This window comes from Oncorhynchus kisutch, unplaced genomic scaffold (assembly GCF_002021735.2).
Source record: "Oncorhynchus kisutch isolate 150728-3 unplaced genomic scaffold, Okis_V2 scaffold963, whole genome shotgun sequence".
Classification (NCBI taxonomy): domain Eukaryota; kingdom Metazoa; phylum Chordata; class Actinopteri; order Salmoniformes; family Salmonidae; genus Oncorhynchus; species Oncorhynchus kisutch.
In genome coordinates, this window is record NW_022262908.1 from 43,916 (window position 1) to 62,347 (window position 18,432).

Consider the following 18,432-nt stretch of genomic DNA (forward strand, 5'->3'; position numbering starts at 1 on the left):
CAATGTAGATGCTATAGTTATCGCTAACATAACAATGTAGATGCTATAGCTATCACTAACATAACAATGTAGAGGCAATAGCTAACATAACAATGTAGAGGCTATAGCTATTCTGACATAACAATGTAGAGGCTATAGCTATCGCTAACATAACAATGTAGGGGCGATAGCTATCGCTAACATAACAATGTAGAGGCTATAGCTATCACTAACATAACAATGTGAGGCTATAGCTATCACTAACATAACAATGTAGAGGCTATAGCTATCGCTAACATAACAATGTAGAGGCTATAGCTATCGCTAACATAACAATGTAGAGGCTATAGCTATCGCTAACATAACAATGTAGAGGCTATAGCTATCGCTAACATAACAATGTAGAGGCTATAGCTATCGCTAACATAACAATGTAGGGGCTATAGCTATCGCTAACATAACAATGTAGAGGCTATAGCTATCGCTAACATAACAATGTAGGGGCTATAGCTATCGCTAACATAACAATGTAGAGGCTATCGCTAACATAACAATGTAGAGGCTATAGCTATCGCTAACATACCAATGTAGGGGCTATAGCTATCGCTAACATAACAATGTAGAGGCTATAGCTATCGCTAACATAACAATGTAGGGGCTATAGCTATCGCTAACATAACAATGTAGAGGCTATAGCTATCGCTAACATAACAATGTAGGGGCTATAGCTATCGCTAACATACCAATGTAGGGGCTATAGCTATCACTAACATAACAATGTAGGGGCTATAGCTATCACTAACATAACAATGTAGAGGCTATCGCTAACATAACAATGTAGAGGCTATAGCTATCGCTAACATACCAATGTAGGGGCTATAGCTATCGCTAACATAACAATGTAGGGGCTATAGCTATCACTAACATAACAATGTAGGGGCTATAGCTATCGCTAACATAACAATGTAGGGGCTATAGCTATCACTAACATAACAATGTAGGGGCTATAGCTATCGCTAACATAACAATGTAGGGGCTATAGCTATCACTAACATAACAATGTAGGGGCTATAGCTATCACTAACATAACAATGTAGAGGCTATAGCTATCACTAACATAACAATGTAGGGGCTATAGCTATCGCTAACATAACAATGTAGGGGCTATAGCTATCACTAACATAACAATGTAGGGGCTATAGCTATCACTAACATAACAATGTAGGGGCTATAGCTATCGCTAACATAACAATGTAGAGGCTATAGCTATCGCTAACATAACAATGTAGGGGCTATAGCTATCGCTAACATAACAATGTAGAGGCTATCGCTAACATAACAATGTAGAGGCTATAGCTATCGCTAACATACCAATGTAGGGGCTATAGCTATCGCTAACATAACAATGTAGAGGCTATAGCTATCGCTAACATAACAATGTAGGGGCTATAGCTATCGCTAACATAACAATGTAGAGGCTATAGCTATCGCTAACATAACAATGTAGGGGCTATAGCTATCGCTAACATACCAATGTAGGGGCTATAGCTATCACTAACATAACAATGTAGGGGCTATAGCTATCACTAACATAACAATGTAGAGGCTATAGCTATCGCTAACATAACAATGTAGAGGCTATAGCTATCGCTAACATAACAATGTAGGGGCTATAGCTATCACTAACATAACAATGTAGGGGCTATAGCTATCACTAACATAACAATGTAGAGGCTATAGCTATCGCTAACATAACAATGTAGAGGCTATAGCTATCGCTAACATAACAATGTAGGGGCTATAGCTATCACTAACATAACAATGTAGAGGCTATAGCTATCGCTAACATAACAATGTAGAGGCTATAGCTATCACTAACATAACAATGTAGGGGCTATAGCTATCACTAACATACCAATGTAGGGGCTATAGCTATCGCTAGCATACCAATGTAGGGGCTATCGCTAACATAACAATGTAGGGGCTATAGCTATCGCTAGCATAATAAAGTAAATAGCTAATGTTAACAATTCTAAGAATCCTCTTTCTTCCCAGGAAAGGAAAACAAGATTCCCTCTTATGACCAATTAACTAACCCCAATCGTACAAACTCCTCCCTCACGAACTGGCCTCGGTACCAGTCTGTTTAGCGAACATTCCACATTTGCAATGACAGAGTATAAGGTGTGGAATGTTAGCCAGACAGACTGATACCCAGGCTACCCCCCAAAACCAGCTTTGTCTATGAATAAAAATAACTAAACAATCGTTTTAATAATTTAATAATCACGACAAATCACCCTCTCATCCTCTCAGCGGTGCGTACCTCAGCGTCGACAGCAGAGTCAACATTGGGGTCAGAGGTGATGGGGTCAGAGGTTAGAGGTCAGGGGTCAGAGGTTACCTCGGGTCCTGTTGCTTTCTCCTCAGGCAAGGAGAAGGCCAGCCCTGGTCGCCCGGCCGGCGCTGTCGACCCTCAGGCCCCCGACAGCGAGTCTGTCATCGTTGCCATGGAGAGGGTCTCTGTGCTCTTCGACAGGTAGGGTTATGACGACAACACGTCTGGACATAAACACAGTCTACACACAACCCTGTCAGACACACAACTCTATCAGACACACAACCCTTATCAGACACACAACTCTGTCAGACACACAACTCTGTCAGACACACAACTCTGTCAGACACACAACTCTATCAGACACACAACTCTATCAGACACACAACTCTATCAGACACACAACCCTATCAGACACACAACCCTATCAGACACACAACCCTATCAGACACACAACCCTATCAGACACACAACTCTATCAGACACACAACTCTATCAGACACACAACCCTTATCAGACACACAACCCTGTCAGACACACAACCCTGTCAGACACACAACCCTTATCAGACACACAACCCTATCAGACACACAACTCTATCAGACACACAACTCTATCAGACACACAACTCTATCAGACACACAACTCTATCAGACACACAACCCTATCAGACACACAACCCTATCAGACACACAACTCTATCAGACACACAACTCTATCAGACACACAACCCTATCAGACACACAACTCTATCAGACACACAACCCTATCAGACACACAACCCTATCAGACTGTTATATATCTGGTTTGATGGTTTACCATAGCAACAGACTGTTATATATCTGGTTTGATGGTTTACCATAGCAACAGACTGTTATATATCTGGTTTGATGGTTTACCATAGCAACAGACTGTTATATATCTGGTTTGATGGTTTACCATAGCAACAGACTGTTATATATCTGGTTTGATGGTTTACCATAGCAACAGACTGTTATATATCTGGTTTGATGGTTTACCATAGCAACAGACTGTTATATATCTGGTTTGATGGTTTACCATAGCAACAGACTGTTATATATCTGGTTTGATGGTTTACCATAGCAACAGACTGTTATATATCTGGTTTGATGGTTTACCATAGCAACAGACTGTTATATATCTGGTTTGATGGTTTACCATAGCAACAGACTGTTATATATCTGGTTTGATGGTTTACCATAGCAACAGACTGTTATATATCTGGTTTGATGGTTTCTCATATTAACCATAGCAACAGACTGTTATATACAGTGCCTTGCGAAAGTATTCGGCCCCCTTGAACTTTGCGACCTTTTGCCACATTTCAGGCTTCAAACATAAAGATATAAAACTGTATTTTTTTGTGAAGAATCAACAACAAGTGGGACACAATCATGAAGTGGAACGACATTTATTGGATATTTCAAACTTTTTTAACAAATCAAAAACTGAAAAATTGGGCGTGCAAAATGATTCAGCCCCTTTCCTTTCAGTGCAGCAAACTCTCTCCAGAAGTTCAGTGAGGATCTCTGAATGATCCAATGTTGACCTAAATGACTAATGATGATAAATACAATCCACCTGTGTGTAATCAAGTCTCCGTATAAATGCACCTGCACTGTGATAGTCTCAGAGGTCCTTTAAAAGCGCAGAGAGCATCATGAAGAACAAGGAACACACCAGGCAGGTCCGAGATACTGTTCTGAAGACGTTTAAAGCCGGATTTGGATACAAAAAGATTTCCCAAGCTTTAAACATCCCAAGGAGCACTGTGCAAGCGATAATATTGAAATGGAAGGAGTATCAGACCACTGCAAATCTACCAAGACCTGGCCGTCCCTCTAAACTTTCAGCTCATACAAGGAGAAGACTGATCAGAGATGCAGCCAAGAGACCCATGATCACTCTGGATGAACTGCAGAGATCTACAGCTGAGGTGGGAGACTCTGTCCATAGGACAATAATCAGTTGTATATTGCACAAATCTGGCCTTTATGGAAGAGTGGCAAGAAGAAAGCCATTTCTTAAAGATATCCATAAAAAGTGTTGTTTAAAGTTTGCCACAAGCCACCTTGGAGACACACCAAACATGTGGAAGAAGGTGCTCTGGTCAGATGAAACCAAAATTGAACTTTTTGGCAACAATGCAAAATGTTATGTTTGGCGTAAAAGCAACACAGCTCATCACCCTGAACACACCATCCCCACTGTCAAACATGGTGGTGGCAGCATCATGGTTTGGGCCTGCTTTTCTTCACCAGGGACAGGGAAGATGGTTAAAATTGATGGGAAGATGGATGGAGCCAAATACAGGACCATTCTGGAAGAAAACCTGATGGAGTCTGCAAAAGACCTGAGACTGGGACGGAGATTTGTCTTCCAACAAGACAATGATCCAAAACATAAAGCAAAATCTACAATGGAATGGTTCAAAAATAAACATATCCAGGTGTTAGAATGGCCAAGTCAAAGTCCAGACCTGAATCCAATCGAGAATCTGTGGAAAGAACTGAAAACTGCTGTTCACAAATGCTCTCCATCCAACCTCACTGAGCTCGAGCTGTTTTGCAAGGAGGAATGGGAAAAAATTTAAGTCTCTCGATGTGCAAAACTGATAGAGACATACCCCAAGCGACTTACAGCTGTAATCGCAGCAAAAGGTGGCGCTACAAAGTATTAACTTAAGGGGGCTGAATAGTTTTGCACGCCCAATTTTTCAGTTTTTGATTTGTTAAAAAAGTTTGAAATATCCAATAAATGTCGTTCCACTTCATGATTGTGTCCCACTTGTTGTTGATTCTTCACAAAAAAAATACAGTTTTATATCTTTATGTTTGGGGTTGTCTATTTTCTAACAATGTAGCCAGTCTTTTGGGGGGGGGGGTTGTCTATTTTCTAACAATGTAGCCAGTCTTTTTGGGGGGTTGTCTATTTTCTAACAATGTAGCCAGTCTTTTTGGGGGGTTGTCTATTTCCTAACAATGGACCCAGTCTTTTTGGGGGGTTGTCTATTTTCTAACAATGTAGCCAGTCTCACAGTTGTTTCCTGATGTCTGGTTCTCCATGTCCATTATCCCTGATATTTCCTACATTGTTGTGCCAGGGTCCGTAAGGGTTTACCCAGCGAGGCACGGGTGGTGGCCAGGATTCTTCCTCAGTTCCTGGACGACTTCTTCCCTCCGCAGGACGTCATGAACAAGGTTATCGGAGAGTTCCTGTCCAATCAGCAGCCTTACCCACAGTTCATGGCTACTGTGGTCTACAAGGTCAGTGTGAGAATGGTGGACAGTAAAGGTGGGTATGTGACAGACAACTCACTCTCTCTTTCGCTACCCCCCCATCCCTCTCTTTCCCTCTCCCTCTCCTCCCTCCCCCTCTCCTCCCTCTCCCCTCCCTCTCCCCCTCTCCTCCTCCCCCTCCCTCTCTCTCCCCCCTCTTCTCCCTCCCTCTCCCCCTCTTCTCCCTCTCCTCCCTCTTCTCCCTCTCTCTCCCCTCCTCCCTCCCTCTCTCCTCCCTCCCTCTCTCTCTCCTCCCCCTCTCCTCTCTCACCCTCCCCCTCTCCTCCCACTCTCCTCCCCTTTCTCCCTCCCTCTCCCCTTCCCCTCTCTCTCCCCCCTCTCCTCCATCTCTCTCCCCCCTCTCCCCCCTCTCCTCCCTCTCTCTCCCCCCTCTTCTCCCTCTCTCTCCCCTCCTCCCTCCCTCTCCTCCCCCTCTCTCCCCTCCCTCCTCCCTCTCCTCCCTCAGGTGTTCCAGACCCTCCATGCTACAGGCCAGTCCAGTATGGTGACAGACTGGGTGTTACTGTCTCTGTCTAACTTCACCCAGAGAACCCCAGTTGCCATGGCCATGTGGAGTCTGTCTTGCTTCTTCATCTCTGCCTCCACCTCCCAGTGGGTCTCTGCCCTGTATCCTTACTAGAGAGGGGGACGGGTGGGGGTGTAGTGTGTCTGTGTCTTTGTCTTTGTGCGTGTGTGCAGTCTGTGTCTTTGTGTGTGTGTGTGTGTGTGTGTGTGTGTGTCTGTATCTTTGTGTGTCTCTGTGTGTGTGTGTGTGTGTGCAGTCTGTGTCTCTGTGTGTCTCTGTGTGTGTGTGTCTTTGTGTGTGTGCAGTCTGTGTCTGTGTCTTTGTGTGTCTGTGTGTGTGTGTGTGTGTGGTAGAGAAGTAGAAGTCATATTGTCCTCCAGCCGTATGGTGTGTGTGTGTAGTCTGTGTCTCTGTGTGTGTGTGTGTGGTAGAGAAGTAGAAGTCATATTGTCCTCCATCGCTCCTTAACCCCCCCCCAGCCTGCCCCATGTCATCAGCCGTATGGTGTGTGTGTGTGTGTCTGTGTCTTTGTGTGTCTCTGTGTGTGTCTGTGTCTTTGTGTGTCTCTGTGTGTGTCTGTGTCTTTGTGTGTCTGTGTGTGTGTGTGTGTGTGTGTGTGTGTGTGTGTGTGTGTGTGTGTGTGAGTGTGTTAGAGAAGTAGAAGTCATATTGTCCTCCATCTCTCCTTAACCCCCCCCCAGCCTGCCCCATGTCATCAGCCGTATGGGTAAGAGTGAGGTGGTGGACATCAGCCTGTTCTGTCTGGTAGCCCTGGACTTCTACAGACACCAGCTGGATGAAGAGTTGGACCGCAGAGCCTTCCAGTCTGTCTTCCAGACCGTGGCCTCGCCTGGCAACACCTATCAGCAGCTACTGGACTGTCTGCAGAGTATCCACCAAGACACATCACTCTGAGAGAGAGATGTAGCCCTTATCACCAGACATCACACAGAGGGGGGGGGGGGGGGGGGCAGAGAGGGACATAGTATCCACCAAGACACATCACTCTGAGAGAGAGGGGGGGGGCCAGAGAAGGACATAGTATCCACCAAGACACTTCACTCTGAGAGAGAGAGGGGGGAGGGGGGGCAGAGAGAGAGACGGGAGAGAGGGACTGAGGGAGGGAGAGAGATGTAGCTCCTATCACCAGACATCACAGAGAGAGGGGGGGGGGGGCCGAGGGAGGGAGAGAGATGTAGCTCCTGTCACCAGACATCAGAGAGAGGAAGGGGGGGTGGGGGGGAAGGAGAGACGGTGACAGAGGGAGAGAGACACCAAACAATTAAACGGACGGACACACAACTAGTCTTTCTTCGTCCAAATCAGATGACCTCATCTCCTTTCCCTCTCAGCTGCTGATCTGACATTGTTGAAGAGCCAAAAGGAAAGAGACATGACAGATGAGTGTCTTACTGTACCAGACATACAGGAGAGAGCTGACAGAGGAAGGAGTGTCTTACTGTACCAGACATACAGGAGAGAGCTGACAGAGGAAGGAGTGTCTTACTGTACCAGACATACAGGAGAGAGCTGACAGAGGAAGGAGTGTCTTACTGTACCAGACATACAGGAGAGAGCTGACAGAGGAAGGAGTGTCTTACTGTACCAGACATACAGGAGAGAGCTGACAGAGGAAGGAGTGTCTTACTGTACCAGACATACAGGAGAGAGCTGACAGAGGAAGGAGTGTCTTACTGTACCAGACATACAGGAGAGAGCTGACAGAGGAAGGAGTGTCTTACTGTACCAGACATACAGGAGAGAGCTGACAGAGGAAGGAGTGTCTTACTGTACCAGACATACAGGAGAGAGCTGACAGAGGAAGGAGTGTCTTACTGTACCAGACATACAGGAGAGAGCTGACAGAGGAAGGAGTGTCTTACTGTACCAGACATACAGGAGAGAGCTGACAGAGGAAGGAGTGTCTTACTGTACCAGACATACAGGAGAGAGCTGACAGAGGAAGGAGTGTCTTGCTGTACCAGACATACAGGAGAGAGCTGACAGAGGAAGGAGTGTCTTACTGTACCAGACATACAGGAGAGAGCTGACAGAGGAAGGAGTGTCTTACTGTACCAGACATACAGGAGAGAGCCATTTTACAGTGTTAGGACACTGCTAGCTAGCGACAGGCTCGTACTTGACCCCTCTCCCTTCTAGAGAAATAATTGAAAGAAAGAAATAATTGGCTCATTTAAGATTATTTTGGTTCCCCCTGCATCCTCGTTTCCCCCCGGGAACATTCATTAAGACGGACAACAACACACACCCACCATGAGGGACTTCCAGCACCTTGATGACGAACTAAGATAAATAATATTCAATCCCCAAAAAGAGGGGGAAAACCCTGGAATTGTATATTTTCCTGTGAAGTACTTCATTGGTTTGTGATGTGAAATCAAGATACGATAAACAAATCTAAAGTATTTCCTGATGTTTAAAAGATCCATACTTCTATTTTTCAGTTGTTGTTGTTTTATTACAAACGGCAAAGTAATGATTTAAACTGACTGATTACAGCTGATGCTTTGATTGATAGGTCTTTATACATCCCAAATGATACTCTATTCCCTACGTAGTGCACTATATATAGGGAATAGGGTGCCATAGGGCTCTGGTCTAAAGTAGTGCACTATATAGGGAATAGGGTGCCATAGGGCTCTGGTCTAAAGTAGTGCACTATATAGGGAATAGGGTTCCATAGGGCTCTGGTCTAAAGTAGTGCACTATATATAGGGAATAGGGTGCCATAGGGCTCTGGTCTAAAGTAGTGCACTATATAGGGAATAGGGTGCCATAGGGCTCTGGTCTAAAGTAGTGCACTATATAGGGAATAGGGTGCCATAGGGTCCTTGTCTAAAGTAGTGCACTATATAGGGTATAGGGCTCTGGTCTAAAGTAGTGCACTATATAGGGAATAGGGTGCCATAGGGCTCTGGTCTAAAGTAGTGCACTATATAGGGAATAGGGTGCCATAGGGCTCTGGCCTAAAGTAGTGTACTACATAGGGAATAGGGTGAGAACTACTGTAAAAGAGACATGAGGATGATGAATGAATGAGAACTACTGTAAAAGAGACACGAGGATGATGAATGAATGAGAACTACTGTAAAATAGACACGAGGATGATGAATGAATGAGAACTACTGTAAAAGAGACATGAGGATGATGAATGAATGAGAACTACTGTAAAAGAGACATGAGGATGATGAATGAATGAGAACTACTGTAAAAGAGACATGAGGATGATGAATGAGAACTACTGTAAAAGAGACATGAGGATGATGAATGAATGAGACCTACTGTAAAAGAGACATGAGGATGATGAATGAATGAGAACTACTGTAAAAGAGACATGAGGATGATGAATGAATGAGAACTACTGTAAAAGAGACATGAGGATGATGAATGAATGAGAACTACTGTAAAAGAGACATGAGGATGATTGATGAATGAGAACTACTGTAAAAGAGACATGAGGATGATGAATGAATGAGAACTACTGTAAAAGAGACATGAGGATGATGAATGAATGAGAACTACTGTAAAAGAGACATGAGGATGGTGAATGAATGAGAACTACTGTAAAAGAGACATGAGGATGATGAGCGATGAAGAAACTGTAATGGGACATTGAGATGATTGACGGGTGGTTGTTTTTTTTACTGTGTCTCAGTGTCTTGCACACACACACACACACACATTGCGCTGCTGTTGAAACGTCCGCTGGCCAGAAGCGTAAGGCACTGACCCTGACAGACTCAATAATGTCCTACTGTGTGTTTAAACTGATACACTGACCCTGACAGACTCAATAATGTCCTACTGTGTGTTTAAACTGATACACTGACCTCCTTCACCTTGTTTCTGGTCCACTGACCTCCTTCACCTTGTTTCTGATACACTGACCTCCTTCACCTTGTTTCTGATACACTGACCTCCTTCACCTTGTGTCTGATACACTGACCTCCTTCACCTTGTTTCTGGTCCACTGACCTCCTTCACCTTGTGTCTTATACACTGACCTCCTTCACCTTGTTTCTGATACACTGACCTCCTTCACCTTGTGTCTGATACACTGACCTCCTTCACCTTGTGTCTGATACACTGACCTCCTTCACCTTGTGTCTGATACACTGACCTCCTTCACCTTGTGTCTGATACACTGACCTCCTTCACCTTGTGTCTGATACACTGACCTTCTTCACCTTGTGTCTGATACACTGACCTCCTTCACCTTGTTTCTGATACACTGACCTCCTTCACCTTGTGTCTGATACACTGACCTCCTTCACCTTGTGTCTGATACACTGACCTCCTTCACCTTGTGTCTGATACACTGACCTCCTTCACCTTGTGTCTGATACACTGACCTCCTTCACCTTGTGTCTGATACACTGACCCTGACAGACTCAATAATGTCCTACTGTGTGTTTAAACTGATGCATGGCCTCTTCTTTCCTAGCTGTTAGTTAGATCAGTCAAATCGTTGATTCGATCGATTTGGTTGATTTCGTTTCGATGTATTTCTATGGTAACTGTCGCCCGGGGGCCCGACGATAGAGGACGTGTTTCTATGGTAACTGTCGCCCGGGGGCCCGACGATAGAGGACGCGTTTCTATGGTAACTGTCGCCCGGGGGCCCGACGATAGAGGATGAGGAGCAACACAGACCATCCAAAGGGGAACCTTGTAACCATAGCGACCAATGGCAATCTTTGACACATCAACAGGTTGGGGACTTAGTCCTTCAGTTGTGGCTGTTTTAATCAGAGCTTTAAAATGGTTCCCTATTCCCTATGTAGTGCACTTCTTTTGACAGGGGTCCATAGGGTCGTAGTGCACTTCTTTTGACAGGGGTCCATAGGGTCGTAGTGCACTTCTTTTGACAGGGGTCCATAGGGTCGTAGTGCACTTCTTTTGACAGGGGGCCATAGGGTCGTAGTGCACTTCTTTTGACAGGGGGCCATAGGGTCGTAGTGCACTTCTTTTGACAGGGGGCCATAGGGTCGTAGTGCACTTCTTTTGACAGGGGTCCATAGGGTCGTAGTGCACTGCATAGGGAATAGGGTGCTATTGCAGGATACACTCAGAAAGACCGGGCCCTTGGTCATCAGTAGAGTTAGCCATCCTTATCCCAGCCAGAACGGCCCACAGTCCAAAGTAGTGCACTATCAAGGGAACAGGGAGACATTTGGGACGGCATTGTTGTGATGTATCAGATGTGACTGTAGTCCAGTTCAGTCCGTGTAGAATTCACCTAATACATCGGGATTAAGCCACTTGTTGCTGTTTCTAAGGTTACGGGGGCGTCCCAAATTACATCCTACCCCCTACTCCCGTTTTGGGACGCACCCTATCAAATACTTGTGATGGAAATTCCACCAGGAGGTCAATCCATACCATCAGACACCACGGTTTTGGGTCCGGGTCTGTACAGATTAGGATTTATATGTGTCCATAGTCAGCCAGTTAGTCCCGTTCTCTATATACCCCCCCACCCCACCCCCCAGTCATGTATTGGGTAAAACACCAACATTTGGGCATCACGGTTCCCTCTTCAGACCCTGAATGACTAGGGGGTTTATAATAAGTCATGTTCTCTGGGTGAGCTGTTTATTCTCTGTTAGTCAGCACCTCGACACTGAGTAATGTTCTCTCAAAACTCATTCAGTCTGTCTCTAGTTGTTTAAGATATAGACCCAGATACAACTCATTCAGTCTGTCTCTAGTTGTTAAGATATAGACCCAGATACAACTCATTCAGTCTGTCTCTAGTTGTTAAGATATAGACCCAGATACAACTCATTCAGTCTGTCTCTAGTTGTTAAGATATGGACCCAGATACAACTCATTCAGTCTGTCTCTAGTTGTTTAAGATATAGACCCAGATACAACTCATTCAGTCTGTCTCTAGTTGTTAAGATATGGACCCAGATACAACTCATTCAGTCTGTCTCTAGTTGTTTAAGATATAGACCCAGATACAACTCATTCAGTCTGTCTCTAGTTGTTTAAGATATAGACCCAGATACAACTCATTCAGTCTGTCTCTAGTTGTTAAGATATGGACCCAGATACAACTCATTCAGTCTGTCTCTAGTTGTTTAAGATATAGACCCAGATACAACTCATTCAGTCTGTCTCTAGTTGTTAAGATATGGACCCAGATACAACTCATTCAGTCTGTCTCTAGTTGTTTAAGATATAGACCCAGATACAACTCATTCAGTCTGTCTCTAGTTGTTTAAGATATAGACCCAGATACAACTCATTCAGTCTGTCTCTAGTTGTTAAGATATGGACCCAGATACAACTCATTCAGTCTGTCTCTAGTTGTTTAAGATATAGACCCAGATACAACTCATTCAGTCTGCCTCTAGTTGTTAAGATATAGACCCAGATACAACTCATTCAGTCTGTCTCTAGTTGTTTAAGATATAGACCCAGATACAACTCATTCAGTCTGTCTCTAGTTAAGATATGGACCCAGATAAAACTCATTCAGTCTGTCTCTAGGTAAGATATGGACCCAGAGGTCGACTGATGTTTAGCACAGCTCTCTTTGAGAGACTTTTTAAAATCTATTTTTAGGTTAAAAGCTAAACTGACCTAAGTTCAGTGTCTTTGGGTGTCTTCAGTGGTCGCTAACCCTGGTCTAGAAGGGCTGCAGTGTGTGTGTGCGCAGGCTTTTAACACACATCATTCAGCTAACCAAGGTCTTAATGATTGTGATTAAACATAAAAGCAGGTGTGTTAGTGTGCTGGGCTGGAACAGGGGACCAGGGTTGGCCAGCCTTGTCCTACATGGTCTGAACAGAAGCACATGTGATGTGAGATTCTTCTTCCCCAGGAGGTTTTCACTGATCATCGGGAGGCTATGATAGAATCAGAACTCTTCGTTCTATGGAGAGAATTAGAATTCTGTTGGTGAGAGTTCCGTTCCCTCCATTCTGGAAGCCTCTGTTGCTACACAACCTGGTTGTGTTCTGTTCTGTCACACTTCTCTTTCTCTCTCTTGTCTGCAAGGAATATTATACTGTTCATTCAAATATTGAATTTAAAAAGGCAATATTTTAACTTGATCAATTACCGGAGATGATATGATGTAGAAATTAATAAAAGTATTTAAAAATGTAAAATAAAATTGCATGTCTGTTTTGTGTGTTTCCATTGTAAATGAATGTCTTGTCTTTAAAAAATATATTAATTCCACTACTGTTTAGATAATACATTAGCTTCCATGCCATACTGTTAACTTCAAGCAAAAATATCAGGCAGGATAAGGTGGTTGTGGAGGCGTTTAGTCCAATGTTTAGGGGGGGGGGGGGGGGGTGTTTAATCCTCTCTCTCACTGTGTTGGGTGGGAAGAGAACAACATGAACAGAGAGAGATTTTTAATGATTTTCCGACCTGCAATATTTGATCATGTACAGTAAGTAGTCTACTGTAGTGTATATATCTGTTTCTCTGATTTTAAGGCTGCACGTCCTAAATTACACCCTATTCCCTATGGATCCTGGTCAAAATCAGTGCGCTACATAGGGATTAGCGTGCTGTTTGGGCGAAACGGAATGAAGACACCAATTTAGACCTGCCCAGACACGGCTGCCGTCACAGACTGTCAACCAAGGTGGCTGTGATGTCATCTCAGTCCTGTGTAGTCTACACACACCAGGGGAACATTTTAATAGTTAAAAATAGTATTAATCCCAGATTTAACCACTAGCCATGTGGCTCACATTGTGTGCATCCCTAAATGGCCCCCTATTCCCTATGTAGTACACTACTTTAGACCAGAGCCCTATTCCCTATGTAGTACACTACTTTAGACCAGAGCCCTATTCCCTATGTAGTACACTACTTTAGACCAGAACCCTATTCCCTATATAGTGAACTACTTTAGACCAGAGCCCTATGGAACCCTATTCCCTATATAGTGAACTACTTTAGACCAGAGCCCTATGGAACCCTATTCCCTATATAGTGAACTACTTTAGACCAGAGCCCTATGGAACCCTATTCCCTATATAGTACACTACTTTAGACCAGAGCCCTATTCCCTATGTAGTACACTGGGCCCTGGTCAAAAGCAGTGCACTACACAGGGATTAGGGGGGCATATGGCATGTACAGTAGACTACTGTTCAGCTGGACATTTGTAGGATTATCTCTGTGTTAATATATATATATAATCAATATTTATCTACACTGAACATGTCAATGCAACATGTAAAGTGAAATAAAATAATATAATATAATAATAATAATGTGAAAAAAAAAGCGTATTTCTCTGTAATTTTGTGCACAAATGTGTTTTTCTATCCCTGGTAGAGAGCATTTCTCCTTTTGCCCCAAGATAATCCATCCACCGGACAGCTGTGGCATATCAAGAAGCTGATTAAACTGCATGATCATTACATAGGTGCACTTTGTGCTGGGGGACAATTAAAAAGCCACTTTGAAATGTGCAGTTTTGTCGCACAGAACCCAGATCCAGGTCCCAGGTCCAGACTCCAGATCCCAGGTCCAGAACCCAGACCCCAGGTCCAAACACCAGGTCCAGATCCCAGGTCCAGACCCCAGACACCAGGTCCAGAACCCAGATCCCAGGTCCAGACCCCAGATCCCAGGTCTAGACCCCCAGTCCAGACACCAGGTCCAGACCCCAGATCCAGACCCCAGATAGACTAGTGAGGATGTTACAGAGATAGACTAGAGAGGATGTTACTCTCTCCCCGTCCCTCTCCCCCTCTCTACCTCTCTCTGAGGAGTTGGTTAGACATACACAATGTCCACATGGAACTTCACCAGACTGTTCCTTCAGCTGGGCGGACGTAATTCAAATCCTCAGACAAGATACTTCCCATGACCTCCGTGCTGATTGGGTGTCTGGGATCGGCTGGAAGAGGCTGTGGTACAGTAGGCTATTCCCAGAGTGGCTATCAGGCGGCTATATATGGGAGATCGACACGGACTGTCTACGGATTTATAAGAGATGCATGGACATTTATGGGGATGTTTTTACCTCAGAAAAAGGAGGTAGTTGACATCGATTATAAGTTATAAAACACAATATATAAATTAGAACACAAGGTGTTAGATATCTGTGTTACTGTTTTATCAGTTCAATCATCAGTAACCACCAGTTGTCATATCAAGTATTAATGTCAGGTTATATTATCTCCATCATCAGTATTACTGTCAGGTTATATTATCTCATCAGTATTACTGTCAGGTTATATTATCTCATCAGTATTACTGTCAGGTTATATTATCTCATCAGTATTACTGTCAGGTTATATTATCTCCATCATCAGTATTACTGTCAGGTTATATTATCTCCAGCAGTATTACTGTCAGGTTATATTATCTCATCAGTATTACTGTCAGGTTATATTATCTCATCAGTATTACTGTCAGGTTATATTATCTCATCAGTATTACTGTCAGGTTATATTATCTCATCAGTATTACTGTCAGGTTATATTATCTCATCAGTATTACTGTCAGGTTATATTATCTCCATCATCAGTATTACTGTCAGGTTATATTATCTCATCAGTATTACTGTCAGGTTATATTATCTCATCAGTATTACTGTCAGGTTATATTATCTCCATCATCAGTATTACTGTCAGGTTATATTATCTCATCAGTATTACTGTCAGGTTATATTATCTCATCAGTATTACTGTCAGGTTATATTATCTCCATCAGTATTACTGTCAGGTTATATTATCTCATCAGTATTACTGTCAGGTTATATTATCTCCATCATCAGTATTACTGTCAGGTTATATTATCTCATCAGTATTACTGTCAGGTTATATTATCTCATCAGTATTACTGTCAGGTTATATTATCTCATCAGTATTACTGTCAGGTTATATTATCTCCATCAGTATTACTGTCAGGTTATATTATCTCATCAGTATTACTGTCAGGTTATATTATCTCATCAGTATTACTGTCAGGTTATATTATCTCATCAGTATTACTGTCAGGTTATATTATCTCATCAGTATTACTGTCAGGTTATATTATCTCATCAGTATTACTGTCAGGTTATATTATCTCCATCATCAGTATTACTGTCAGGTTATATTATCTCATCAGTATTACTGTCAGGTTATATTATCTCATCAGTATTACTGTCAGGTTATATTATCTCCATCAGTATTACTGTCAGGTTATATTATCTCATCAGTATTACTGTCAGGTTATATTATCTCCATCATCAGTATTACTGTCAGGTTATATTATCTCATCAGTATTACTGTCAGGTTATATTATCTCATCAGTATTACTGTCAGGTTATATTATCTCATCAGTATTACTGTCAGGTTATATTATCTCCATCAGTATTACTGGCAGGTTATATTATCTCCATCAGTATTACTGTCAGGTTATATTATCTCATCAGTATTACTGTCAGGTTATATTATCTCATCAGTATTACTGTCAGGTTATATCTCCATCATCAGTATTACTGTCAGGTTATATTATCTCATCAGTATTACTGTCAGGTTATATTATCTCCATCATCAGTATTACTGTCAGGTTCAATTATCTCTTCATCGGTAACTACCAGTTGCTCCCAATACTCCAGACCAGTACCCCCCCCTCTTCTCCTCCCCAAACACACACACCTCCTTTTAAGTCTTTCTTCAGCAGCTGGTAGTGAGTGGTCTTTCCTTTGTTTACAGTGCTTACCGCTAACCTAACCAGGGGATCAGACTGAACAGAACCGGTTCCGTTTCCGCATTTTATGAACTGTAAGCCATTTTAAACACTTTAAAAAAAGAAGAAGAAAACGAGATAGCTAGCTAGTTACATAGCCACGGTAAACTTCTCCAAATGGTTGGAAGTTTTTCACAATATGTCTTAACAAATGGATTGGCCAGGTGGTGGATTGAGGATATTGAACAGAGAAAAACAAAACGTTTAAGTTAACAATTATAGCTATTATATTTAGTTAGTTAATTGGCTATATTATATATATATATATTACTAGATGTGAACAGTAAGAAACATAGATTAGCAGAATTAGCCATCTGTGGCTAGCTAATAAACTAGGCTGAACTGGTAGCTAACCATGACAACTGCAGCGACACCGGTACACTTTTAGCCAGCGGTTGTTCTTAATCGCCTTTTGAAAACAATATATATAGCTTTTCTTCCTCTGTATCGTCTGCAAACACATTCCGATGAATGCCACGGGTCTTGTGTATTTTTTTTTACTATAATAATTGTGTGTGAAAGATCTATCCTTTGCGGGGTGAATGTCATTTTCTTGTTAACATTTTGTTCGGCCACCTGTACTTTACTTTTGTTGCTAGTCGATTCTCAATCAAACTTTAATCATTTTTAGACATCGTTTTTTTTTTTTGTTGTATATTTCAGCGAACTGTTTCTATGATTGACAGCCATGTAAACCAATGACAGGACAGAAAAGTTTCGTGTACACTATCGTTGGCATGGTGACTCGTTGATATTACACGATTTTCGGAAAACGGAGGCGGGACAGTCGTTAAGCACGGGTGGATGCACTTTCTAGGTTGTATATATAGATGATTTTTTTTGACCAGCAATTTACGGACAATAATTACAAAGTTTGTAAACTATCTTTATATTCATTATAAACACAAAGACTGAAGCCTAAATGACGACAGTGGAATGCTAGTGATACAATTAACAACTTGTCATTTTTTCGTTTTCGTCTTAGTTTGTTAGATACGCTTGCTATGGCTACCTAGCTAGCTACTTGTAGCCAGCTAACGTTAACTAAGTCAGCTCTCTATTCTCGTCCTCTCATGCAAAACAAGCTGCTAAGCTTCGCTAGTTCTCTCTTTGACTAAGTTTAGTTCACTTGTAGGTTTATCAGCAGTTAGCAAACATAGCTAGAGGGTGAGGAGAGGAGGCTCTCTTGTTGCCACGCAACTGTATGACCCCCTGTCTTCAACACCTGTTGGAAAGGTGAGTCGTGAGTTACCGCCCTCGGTTTTGAAATCTTCCTTCCCATTGGACAATGCAATGCGTCTTCTAACCCCACCCACGGGCAGGTGTGGTTTTGTGTCAGTGGTTGAGGGACATTCGTTCACCAAGGAGTGTTGGTAGAACTCAGTATTCCTTCCTTGGCATTCTACATGGCATTGCGTTTAAAAAATTGACTTTGGTGTTTATTTATCTCATAGTTATTTTTTCCTTTTATATGACTTCTTGAAGGAGTGTATGCATGGCTATAAGACAGTGCTTCCCAAACGTCTCGTTGAGTACCCCCAACCATT

The 18,432-nt window shown here is 42.8% G+C and overlaps 2 protein-coding genes across 2 annotated transcripts in view; both read left to right on the top strand.

The window, feature by feature from the left end:
- Window positions 1–7,114, top strand: part of LOC116363895 (huntingtin-like) — a gene marked incomplete at its 5' end in the record, with an annotated part of 50,560 nt that extends 43,446 nt beyond the window's left edge. Inside the window, 4 exons of the mRNA XM_031817244.1 lie at window positions 2,296–2,518; window positions 5,442–5,604; window positions 6,083–6,243; window positions 6,844–7,114. Of these exons, the coding sequence (XP_031673104.1) occupies window positions 2,296–2,518; window positions 5,442–5,604; window positions 6,083–6,243; window positions 6,844–7,057 (761 nt within the window). The remainder of the gene's footprint in view (window positions 1–2,295; window positions 2,519–5,441; window positions 5,605–6,082; window positions 6,244–6,843) is intronic.
- A 10,474-nt stretch (window positions 7,115–17,588) lies between these two features.
- LOC116363893 (regulator of G-protein signaling 12) overlaps window positions 17,589–18,432 on the top strand; it is a 41,731-nt gene continuing 40,887 nt past the window's right edge. Inside the window, exon 1 of the mRNA XM_031817242.1 lies at window positions 17,589–18,121. The gene's annotated coding sequence lies outside the window, so the exon portion shown is untranslated. The remainder of the gene's footprint in view (window positions 18,122–18,432) is intronic.